Source organism: Colletotrichum destructivum, chromosome 8, assembly GCF_034447905.1.
Source record: "Colletotrichum destructivum chromosome 8, complete sequence".
In the NCBI taxonomy this organism is placed as follows: domain Eukaryota; kingdom Fungi; phylum Ascomycota; class Sordariomycetes; order Glomerellales; family Glomerellaceae; genus Colletotrichum; species Colletotrichum destructivum.
Genome location: NC_085903.1, coordinates 2,116,935 through 2,128,945, shown reverse-complemented (window position 1 = coordinate 2,128,945; position 12,011 = coordinate 2,116,935). Strand labels below are relative to the sequence as shown.

The 12,011-nt window shown below is 51.6% G+C and overlaps 1 protein-coding gene across 1 annotated transcript; it reads right to left on the bottom strand.

Annotated features, from left to right (window-relative positions):
- Window positions 1-5,690: 5,690 nt before the first annotated feature.
- On the bottom strand, window positions 5,691-9,531 carry CDEST_12507 (Putative ferric reductase, NAD binding domain, ferric reductase transmembrane component-like protein). Its single transcript, XM_062928663.1, has 5 exons — window positions 7,846-9,531; window positions 7,532-7,786; window positions 7,075-7,484; window positions 6,203-7,021; window positions 5,691-6,143 (listed from the first exon to the last, which is right to left on the bottom strand). Exons 1-5 carry the CDS (start codon window positions 7,956-7,958, stop codon window positions 6,067-6,069), a joined length of 1,674 nt encoding a protein of 557 aa, XP_062784714.1. The 5' UTR covers window positions 7,959-9,531; the 3' UTR covers window positions 5,691-6,066.
- Between the last annotated feature and the right edge of the window lie 2,480 nt (window positions 9,532-12,011).

Genomic DNA, 12,011 nt, shown 5'->3' with positions numbered 1-12,011 from the left:
AAACCTGGACGGAGAAGTTGATTCAGAAGGCGAGACAAAGCCTCGGCAGCCACTGCGAAACACGGCATTTTCGAAGACTACCTTCGCTTTTATTTTCCCCTTGGTCGCTGTGCAGGTGCTGTCATACAATGGCCGATGGATGTACCGACGGGTCGGTGAATGACAATTGACTGCTGGGTGCATAGGTAGGTTTGCAGCTCAAACTCACCTGACCGAGTTATCCACAAGCCTAACGCATGGTGCCTCTTCCATCTGTGTTGGGTTTACCGTAGAGCGAACGCCACCTCTCAACGTTTAATCAAGAAGGAGAGGCTTTTCGGTAGCTTGTGATACGGTTCACCTGCGAGCCTGAGTCCTTTTTTATTTCGGTCCCTAGATTTCTCTCAAAGCGTTCCTTGTGAACCTTGCCTCCAGTTTCCCCGTCGCCGCAATTAGAGGAGATCTGCTTTGCAAGCTTGACAGGCGTCTTATTAAGTTGGTCTTGGTTGCTGCTCTTCAATGTGTACCGTGGACAGATCCAACTACTACACTTAGCATCAATTGTCCCAAAGATCAAGAATACACGTTGTTTTCTGTACCCGACTGGCCGTCAAAATCTTAACGAACTCAACTCGGCGGCATTTTCGCTGTGTGGGAGTTTCAATCCTGAGAACAAATAGCCTTGGCTTTTGCTGCGTGCAAAGGGTACGATTGCCGATTAGCAAGGGCCGCTCATTCCGGTCTTGAACGAATCCATCTATCCGTCTGTTTGGCATCGTACACATCATGAAAAAATCTTTGAATCTCTCGGATAACTTAAAACCCCATAAGTGTTGGATTTACGTGTGATCGCAGACTGCTTTGCGTCTCATTCAGACGTAGGAAGTCGTCGAAGGTAAAGACGCAGTATCGATAGTGTAAACCAGCGTATTTTCATTCCCCAGGTATAAACTGCAATTCTCTCAAGCTTATAACAAAGGTTGAAGATTTAGGCTTACAATAGCTAGCTTGTAGTAGAGTAAGAACAGCCAACGCGGATTCAACCCCGCTTCTCCTTGATGCATGTTGGAATTGGCTTTCTGCATGAGGTTGCAGAGTCCCTTTGCTTCAGCGCTTGAGTTATCTAATCTTTTGTAGGCGCTTACGGCTTGTAAGCAGAGTCGCCGCCGTGAGCGACGTCATTTTAATCCAATATTGAAACGAGGAGGTTGATCTGGGTGGTTGCTTCTGTAACCTCGCACCAAAAGCAAGTAGGCAAAGAGGGTGTGATGGAGATGAGAGCGATCAGAAACTTGACAAAAGAGAGGCTTGAGTTGTCTTGAGTCTCCAAGAACATCAAGGAATCATTATGTTGCATTTGGCTCCAGCAAGGGGCAACTTCTCTGCGGCGTTATGGTTTTGATTAGAAGAGAGGGCCAGTAGCAGACCACTAGCCTTGCTGTTGAAACAGTACGTCTTATTAGTGAGGCTGTAAATAAACAATGATGTGTAATGCACTTCCAAGCAATTATCTGTCGCCAGTACGGATACCCCTAACAAGTGCCGAGGCTGGATAAATATGGCCATGTTCACCCTTATGTAGTCCCCAGACTCAACTCGCAGTCAGCCATCTTCTGACGAATGTGTACGCATAAAACAATAAGCACTATGCATCTAAACTCAAATAACCTTATGGTTTGTCTAACCTAAATAAGCAGAAGAGGGTCAAGAAACGCTTTGAGATACTCCTAAGCTAATTACCTCTGCCCTCTTTAATATGGTTGACGGAGCACTTGTGCTTCACAAAAGATCGTCGTTCCAACTCCCAATCTCAACCGTTCAATCACCGCAGTCGAGAGTCAAACGACCTCCAATTCGGCAGCACCATCGGGGGAAATACAATCTGTAGTACGATGTGATGGCATGACATATGGCCTGTCGCTGGTGCCACCCACTTACGCCGGCACTCATTACTGTAAGTACAGATGAACGACAATAGCCGCACCAGAATTGTCCTTTTCCACCTCTACCAAAATGGCAATGTTCAAGGTCGGCCTCAAAAACAACATCCATCTGGTGATCATCCCTCAGATGGTCCTTGAAGTGTTGCAGTAGAAAGAAAGCCTTATTGCAGACGAAAGCCGGCTTGTCGATTGGTTTCTCTGGGCACTGCCAGGACTCTACTATGAGGTGATTATCCTCCTCATGTGATTTCCAGGCTGCCTCAGTGCGGAACTCGGCCTTGCACCCCATGTCCACAAAAGTGCATTTGTATATTGCGTAGTTGGCCTCCATGATTCTCCTGTCTGATAGTGCTAATCAGCGTTAGGGTGCAAGAAAATCATTAAGAGTGCTCAATGGAATTCATTATGTGACTTACTAAGATGTGTTTGTTTGAAGGGCAGGCTTTGTTCTGGTTCTAGAGGTGTGGCTTGATAGTAGAACTTATAGATCAGTTTCTAGTAATTTTATACAACCACCTAGATATATTAGTGAATTTTAATCGGGTCTAAATTAATAGGAATCGTCCTTTGTATTTGTAGTTTAACTCTAAGCCTTATCGTTATTCACTACTTGACCTTTGCATTGAATCACTCTTCCTGGGATTCAATGACGGCCTGCTGTGGATGAACTTTTTCTTGAGCTGAGGGTCGTGCTCCTCCTGAAAGATTGTTGCATCTACAAATCCTCCCAAACTTACTCCAAATACCGGTCTCGAATTCGGTTGACCGAGCCTCTGAGACTCCACCGACCGCAATGCGTCCTGTCAATTATAGCCTGCTGGGCAACAAATCTCCTGGAAATCAACAATTGGGCTCCGGGTATTTTGGAACCAGTCGAAACGGAAGAAGCAGCCATCGCGGGACTGACCCTCGGGAAGACTGTAACAATCGTTTCTGCTGCGGTACCCGCCATGCGTAATACCATCACTACCAGCCGGGTTATCCGCAAGACAAAGACGTACCAACTCGGCTTACTCTGCAAGAGACAGTGACTGCAGCTGTAGTAGCTGCATTGGACATATCTGTATGGCGGGGCTGACTAGCTGATAGGTAAGTCTGCGCTGTTCAAGATGCTCAATGTTATCTGCGTCCTGTACATGTAGGGCGGCTCAGAATTCTCGCTGAATTTCAGACAAAGTTGATTCCAGATTGGCTGGAACTTGGCATAAGCCTATTTAAAGATATCTCAGGAGACAATACGGTCCGGCCTTAGAAGACGCAGTGACTTTTGTGAGGAGAGAATGCAGCCCGAATTACAAAAAAAATACGAGTAAAGCAAGAAACGGACTCAACGGAGATTTGTTTACGAGTCGAACGCGCCCATCCGATTACGAGGAAAGCAGGGTATCCAGCTACTATGAACAAACAATACCCTACACGCGAGCTTGAGCACGTACTCGTTGCATTATTCAGTCAGTCTTCCCTTTACCGAGCCTCATGACGAGTCACACCAAGTCTCAATTAGCCGGCTGCAGTGCAGCAGATCCCGCCCCCCCCCCCCCCCCCCCCCCCCCCGATTGAAGACATTCCTTCACAACGCTGTGTTTTTTTCAACCCATACAATCAAATCCCACTTGTTGCCCCGCGCAGCGTCGCGTTGTATCTTAGTAGGCTATCATGTATAGCCGCACGGTGCTTACTGTTTACCGCCTTTCTGTAAGTCGGATATGATTGACACCTCAGCTCCGATTCGCTGATCTGGCGATGCTACGGGTCTGGCAAGATTTCGTGTGTGGCTGTTGCTAAAGTTTCTTCTTCTCTTTGCAGAGAAGTTAGGTTTCGTAGCTCGTCTTATCCGGACCCCTTCTGAGTATGTAATTAATAGAATTACTTGGGGGTGTTGCTTCCTCAGCAGCAGGAGCATATCTTACAGGCGTTGTTAGGTTCAGTAAGACCACAGTACTCTTTGCTTAAATGGAGTCGAACGTGGAATATTAAGTCTTCGCACAAACTAGCAATACTGGCTGATTGTGTGTGTACCTGCACTCCTTGTTCGGTCTCGCGCAACGTTATTATGGTCAAAGCCTTATGTAGCAAATAGCAGCTGCATTTCTCCAAGGGCTGATAGGTTACGGACCCAGATTGCTAGTATGTGTGATACGTCGTTATGGCCCGGCGCCACCGATGGTTCGGGCGTACTACACATCCTATGTTTGGGATGTAATGAAAGCAGCTAAACCTGGTTCTTCATGTCCATAGCCCGGGCAGACTACGTCGTTCGGAAATCAAATAAGCGTCACTGAATTCCTGACTATCTGTCTTGAAGCCTTTTTAGCCTTATTAATCTGTAATATTTCTAATCCCAGACGCATGAACTTCAGAAGCCCATTGTGTTCTGCACCCGCAAGGACATCTGCCACGTCAGACCCGAATCCACCATTCCAGCACTGGGCATAAGCCTCCATCACTATACCCTAAACTCTAATCACCGCCCACGGTTATCAAAAGGCGTTTTTGGGAAGTTGGGACGAACTTTCCCCCCATTCACACACGTAAACCACTCAGCCTGGCACGGGGGCAAGCCTGTATCTATTTTCAATCGTCCCAAGGTTGGGCAAACAACGTCGGCGGGAAACCCTCCTCCCACCGAAGCGTACGCGTCAAACCGTGGTCCGAACCCGTCAGGTTTCTAATAATCTGCTCACTTTCTTTGTAGGATGTGTACCAGTCCATGGATACAAGGAGGGGGGGAGCGATATCCTCGGAAGTCCTTTCTCCAGCTAGACTTTCGACCGTTCTCTATACTCGGGGTTACGGAATGTCCTTCTTTCACCATCGGCAACTCGGGAGACGTCCGAACCGCCGGCTTGTCACGGAAGACCGGCCACAGACGCTATCTCCTCGCATCCCGCGGTGCCCTCCCGGCTGCAAGATTGTCAGACTTTACCTTCGTACCAACTCGCCAAAACCCGTCCGATCCTGGCGGACAGTTTCATTTCTTATTTTGTCTGCCTAAAGTGGCGTGCAAGGCCACTGTCAAGCCCGAAAACCCTCTCTAACACACATGGCCTAAAATGTTTCCGAGTAGCATGCCACTGAGCAAGTGAGCCCCAAAGACACTCTCACTCACTCCGCCACTGGCCCTTGGCCCAAGCCGGCAGATGCTCGCCGATGATAAGTCATAGATTCTGACCGAACTACACAAAACTTTTACACACGCACAAGCCATATCGCCGCGACCCCTTGAATAGTTCAAAACACCAACGGTTTGAACTAGCAGCACATACCACCACCACTACTGATTAACACCACCCCTCTCCTATTATCGATCGTCGGGACCAAGTCTACTCTCTCGTTCCCGCTGATTATCTGCTCTTCTGCAATGGCCACATTACGGTTCCTAGTCACCGCATAGCTTTTTTGAATCTGCATCTCGCCGAGGAATTGCGATGCATCAATGTTTCCGCTGGTTCAGGATGGCAACCACCCGGCCGCCGGGCAGAAAACTAGATCGCACTAGGCGGACGTAGCGACCGACCAGTGCGCTTCACAGCATCGGCTCAGATACTGTACACTGTCTTGACGGAGCTAGTCGAAATAAGCGGCCCGTCGTGGGAGATCTCGTAGGGTGGACAGATGCTCACTTCATCAACAGCAGGTCGCCCGTACGTAGGCAGTACGAAACGAAGCCGCGGAACGTAACCTTACTTGGCCTATGGATTTTTGGTTTCATGTGCGGGCCGCCAGCTCATACAAATCACTTAATATGAAAATGAAGCATTTGCCCTAGTTGAGAAACGGTATATATGGGCTTTATATATGTGAGAGAACATTGACCGCCAACCACCCGCGCCAAGTGGCGAGTAAGAAATAATAGGGCTGTAGGCGCGGGTGCTGGCATGTGAAATGATGCACATCGCTGAGTGGGTGTCTTAAAACATTCCAGCCAACGCCTTTCCTTTTGCTGCCATGCAGCCGGCTTTCTGTTCGGCATCTCCCCCAGCATCCCGTTGCTGGAAGCCTCTGACAGCTGTAAGTATTCACACCGGGCATGATATCCATAGCCCTACTCCTTGCACAGAACGGACCCAAGAATGTCGCCGACAATCCTTGTTTTTTTTTTCTTTTTGCGATTTTTGGGTTGTGATATCGGGCATGTCTGCATTTAGAAATGCTCCTTCCAAAATCTGAAGTTAACTTCACGGACAGTTGCTTCCTTGCATGCCTTCTTAATATCGCGAGCTGTAGGGAGGGCTAGTCAGTTTTCAAGCGCTCCAGGCTTCAGGATAGACTGTACTTACCAGCAACAGAAGGACCGCAAAAGTAGACACCGACAGTTGTGCGCATGCTGCCCTCCAAGCCGTTGAGGTATGTTCTGTCCAGAATGCCATCGCGCATGGTGCTAAAGAGCTTGGAGAAGTTGGGTCGGCCAAAGTTGGTGCGAGACTTGAGCTCGGTAAGAGGGTCGTGGTCGGATCCAACCGAATTGAGCACAATGTTCTGCGTCGTGTCCATATCCAGCTTCTGAGTGAGGTAAGTGTGGATCTTCAGGAACTCTACACCAGAGCTGCCGGGAACACGAGCAGCCTCGTTGGACTGCTCCTCAAGAGACGAAAGCAGGGTTTGGAACCATTCGAACGAGCCAGTGTCCTTGCAGACCCAGATAAACTCGACACGGCGAAGGCGGGTAGGCGGGTTCGGGCTGTTGCGCAAATGCCAGATGTTCTTCAGAATCGAGGCCCAGGGGGTGACACCGATACCGGTACCGATAAGCACGGCGATTTCGTTCTCGAAAACATCTTCGGCGGGTGCTCCATAGGGCCCATCGATGCGGAGGTCGGGCATTTGTTGGCCGTTTTGAAGAGCGACCTCATACATGCCCATGGGGTCAACACCGTCGTAGAGCTTGGCCTGGGCAGATCCAGCGCCAACTGCGTCACCGAGAGCCCGTGTGAAGTCACCGACCTGACGGACATGGACGGAGACGTAAGGGTCAAACGGACAGGAGGTAATGGTGAACGGGTGCCACTGGTAGTTCGAGAGCGACGGAACCTGAAGGAAGAGCCACTGCCCAGCCTTGTACTTGAACGAGGGCTTGTTGAACTGAAGCTCAACAACATCTGTAAACGAGTCAGTAATCTGGTCATCACGAACGTCAATATGACAAACTGACCGTAGGGGTGGCGAACAACACGGGTGATCTTGGTGCGGCGACGAGCGCGAACTTCGCGGTAGGTACGCTCAATGAGGTAGAAAGCACCCGTCCAGAGCTCCCATCTCCAACCAAGATAACCGATGCAGTGGTCCCAGTAGTCCTTTCCGGCGAAGGGAGAATACGACTCGGCAGTGTCACGCACGAAGCAGCCGACGGTGTGAGTGTACAGGCCCAAGAAGAAGGGGATGAACAGGTGGTGAGTGTACCAGAACGTCTCGAAAGACTGCTGGCGAATGCGGGCGTGGGCAGTTGTATACATCAGAAGCATGCATAGCAACATGGTATGGCCGGTGACACCGCCAGCTTGGGCGTAGTGAATCTGGATGGCCGTCACTGGTCGAATCTGCGTTCGCTCGACGTTGAAGAAGCTGTGCGTGTTAGGATCTGCGAGTCTGTCCAGAGGCGGTAAGCTTACTTGATGTAATGGGCGGAGGTGTGCAGAATTGTGAAGCCTAGCATCGAGTACGCCAGCTGCCTGTGAAGCCAAAGGTTCTCGTCGAGGGGAAGGAAGCGGAGTTTGGGCCGAAGCCATCGCATGACGGTTCGGCAAACGGGAAGCAGGATGAGCATCCCGTCAACACTGAGAACCAACCCAGCACCTCTTGAAATCCAGACGGAGTACTGCAGGGTGTTCAAACCCGCGAGTCTCGCGTCCGCGGCTTGTTTCCACCTGTAAAAGAATCAGTATACAATTAGGAGTGGGATTGTCGAGTGCAGGGAAAAGCTCACCATCCATAGGCAAAAATACCCCAATGGAAGGTCCAGAAGAGGAAGTGGAAGAGTAACTTGGGAGCAGTAAACTGCTTTCGGACCAAGACCCCAAAGGTGAGGTCACCAGCCATCTTGAGCCGAGTTTAATATTCCTCCTTTTTGTTACTGTATTAGGGTGTCGACCTGCGACAATTCCGACAAGTGTGCGGATAGATTCGGGACTATCGTTATCGGGGGACGGCTCGAGTTGGCGTCGGGCGGGAAGCGATGCGAAAGACTCCAGCAAGCCCAATCAACCACGCTATCGCGGTGCCGATCTCTGATTCCCAGTCTCTTTCTTCTCGAACCCGTATTAAAAGCGTCTTTTTATAATACTCAAAGTGGCGCACTTGACGAAGCAGAAGCAAATACGAAGAAATTGAAATGGGGGGGGGGGGGGAAAGACACCAGCCAAACGGAATTGGATAGTTTACTAAAGAATGATCTGAGCCAGCAGCGAAGAAAAGGAAGGAATCTCGTTAGTCGCAAGGGCTCGAGGATTGACTTTAGACTCTTCGACCTGGCCGAGAAACAACGAAGAAGTAGAAGGAGAGAAAAAGGAGGGTGAAGGGACAGAGGTGTTGGAAAACGATTAGAAGCTTCCGTCGGGTGGGGGGGGGAAAGTCATAAAAGAGACGAGCCGGGCGAGGGTCGAGGCCGAGATCGAGCGGCGATGACGGTCAACTCGTCGACTTGGCGGCGCCTGAGGTTCGTGCGACAAGGATGGCGCAGGACGGGAATCGGTTCTTAGAAAGAGACCAGGATGAAGGGGGAAGCCTGTCGTAGTGGACTGGATGGACTCGGATCCGGCGACGAAAAGTGGTGGAGGAGGCTTCGCTGGTGGCGCCGTGTGGTGCGGTGCGGAATAGAGGGGTTAGGGATTATTGTCGGGACCAATTTCGGATGTCAGGTGTCCCATGAAACCTCGTCAATAGCCGTCAAGCAGGGTGCCCTTCGTCTGCTTTGCCAGATGGATGGATTGGGGTGAGAGGGCGACCAGATTGAAAGAAAAGAAAAATGGGCGAGTTGATGGAGGCGGGGGCGAAGCAGACGGCGACGATGGATGGGACAGGGCTTGCAGGGGTGGTGTGTTCTTGGTGATGGACTGGACGATGCGGTAGATCAGACGTTGGAGGGGTTTCGCAGTTGGAGGGAGTTGTATCAGTCCGATCCGAGAGGCGAGACTGATCAGACGGCAGGGTGAGGTGCGACAGGTGGTGGGCGGAGTTGAGACGACTTCTGTTAGAGGCGCTTTGACGAGGGGCGCCCCGAGGCTATTCTGACGTTTCGGTTGCAACAGGGGAAGGGGCCGTTGTGTCGTCGATATTTTTCTCTTACTGTCGTCTTTAGGTCTCCCGCTCTCTTACTCTGTCACACTTTGTCTTGGTCAGTTTCTTTGTGTGCTGCTTTAAACATGCGGCTCGATGCAATATGCGATGAACAAGGATCCTGCTTCGCGCGATGGGAATTTGGGATGCTGTTCAATTGCTGCGTGTTGGAAGTTGGAACCAACAAGAACAGGTCTACGACCGGGAATCGGGCAAGGGTACCGCGCTGTTGGGATGAGGGCGAGAAGGGAGGGAGGGGGAGAGGAAGAATTAGGAAAACAGAGGGAAGAAAAGGGAAACGTCGACGTTCTCATATCCACGCACCCGCATGCGCGATGATGTTGCGGTCGGCAAGGCCTTGTCCAGTTCCCATTTCAGCGTCATGTGTCTGGCGAGGACGGTCAATGGTCAGTCAGTCGGTCGGTCAGGACATCATCGTCCACGTCCACGTCCACGTCTGGTCGCTCTCTTGCCGCCCGCCCAGACGAACGGATCTCAAAGTGGACAGGTCAAAAGGGTGATGGGGGAGGCGCTGATTGGCCAAAATTTAATTTTGGAACGCGGACGCCAGACCCCTTTCGGCCATATCCATGTGCCGCTGGGCGCTTAACGGTGGGCTAGGGGAGGTGCCATTCGCCGGTAGCACAGCGCTGCACCGCAATCGCCAGCCACCGGTGGTGTGCATTGTGATTTCGTGAGTTTTATTCTGGTCCCAGTGAAGGTATTGAATCCGCTGCCCAGCTGCGCTACAGCTGCATGCTGATGCACTATCGATGCAATTCCACGACCTGCGTGATCTTCGACGACCGAAGTCGTCGAGATGCGCGGACGCCCAGCACGTGCGTAGTCGGCTAGAAGAACAGCAGGTGAGGAGGAAGACGTCGCGACTTCAAGGGTCTGTCACGATGTGAGGCCAATCGAGCCTTTATTCACGACCAACGGAAAGCTATTGGCTACACAGTCAAGGGCTGTAGCTCTCGAGAAAACACCGTACACAGGGCGTCCCCGGTAGTTGGACGGCCTGCCCACTGGGTATCTACATAGTATAGACTTCTGTCCAATGGGGGTCTCGACCGCCTCACCGACACTCGGATACCTGATTTTATCGTCGAAGATGTATACGATAATACATTTCACACTTGGGTATTCGTACAAGTGAACGTTAGAAGCTGCATCTGGGAAACTCCTTCTCTTAGTGGTGCGTGCGTGCGGCGTGCCTGCCCGCAGCCTTGGAAGGTGCTACGGAGGAAGACCGGCAAGGGTCACAGGGGTACAGGGGTGTGTGGTGGTACAGGGGTCCATCCCACATATCCGCTAGTCTTCCTTCGGCTTGGCGGCAGGGGATCTCAGTTACACATGCGTCGAGCGTGCGGTAGGTTCCCACTCTTGCATCAAGGATTCGTCACTTTGGTTGTCTTGGCTCGTGCGTCGCCCGCAAATCTCCAAACTTGTCATCCCAGAACTTTACTTTTTAGCCTCAACTTTGGCTCTTGACGATCATTCTCCTCATGTCCCCCTGTCTGCCTTTCATCTCATCCACACTTTATCCCCGTTGTGAAACCTTCAGGGCCCTCCGAGGCTTTTGCCAACTCCAGTGTCAAACCGGTAGACCCGAGCCTGCCGTCTTTCTTCTGCCCCCCTGGCTACCCCCTTCCTTCAGATGGCCGCCCATGGGCACACATCTGTGGCCCTGGGCCAATGGCACTCTCTCTTCTCATGTCTTTCCCCTTTACTCGGTCGTATCAGTCGCCCACACCACCAAGCAATGAAGCCATCCATCAGCCCATCCATGAGTCCTTCCACGTCAGACTCGTACGATGTTGTTTACAGATCACCTGTCATTGATTCATTCCATTCACTCTGCCTAATCAACCGCATCTTGCTCCCCAGTTCAAGCTTAAAGAGATCAAGCATCTCGCTTTCTTCTTCCCATCCATCAGCCCATCTCTCGCTTGGCTCAACGTCGTCTTCCCAACAAGGCTGAAGTCTTGCCTCGTTCTCGCACCCTTCCTGATGGGCGGTGGACCGGACCACCCCACACAAGTTAACAGAATAACAGAACGCCCAGCAGAACGCCCTGGTCGTTCCGGAACTCGGCATCTTCTCCTGACACTCGCCTACTATGCTCGCTCGATGCTGACAGCCTTGACGCCTGCCCTCCTAGCTCGGCTTGACTGGTCCCCAGTCCGACTCGTTCCGCCTCCAGTATCATCGCCAGTCTGGATCCCCAAGCCCGTCGGCGCTGTCTTATGCTTACAAGACCCTTCGCGAGACAAGTGACACCGGCTATCAGTAAGCCTTGTCCGAACAAACCCCCCGCTTGGCTTGGGACCTGCGACAGCTTCGCCAAGCGCCATCGAACCCTCAGCTCCTCTATTATGCTGCAGTCGCCATCGCTCCGTGTCTGACACCGCAATGCCAAATCCTGGTGAAACAGGCAACGCTAAACACTGGCACGGGTCTCCGCACTCAAAACGGCTTTCATGCTGGCATGAAGCACCAACCCTACCCACCTGCATGATCGTCGCTGACTCTCAGAAACTTCGATCTGTCAGTCCCCTGGAGTAAAGCATCCCGGCTTGAGATCCACAGTTCTCGCCAAGCTTTACGCCCGCCTGCCTTCATTGAGCTTCCTTCCCTGAGTAACGAGCAGCGTTCGTCAGCGGAATTCGCCGGTGTGCAATCAGGCCTCACCATGACGCTGACTCCGGGCTCGAACCAGGAGTGCCACTTCCCTGGAAAGCATCGCCTCAAATTGAGTTTGCGATCCAGACATCTAACCTCCACGCTCTCTTGGATCGACGAAAGGGGGCTTCT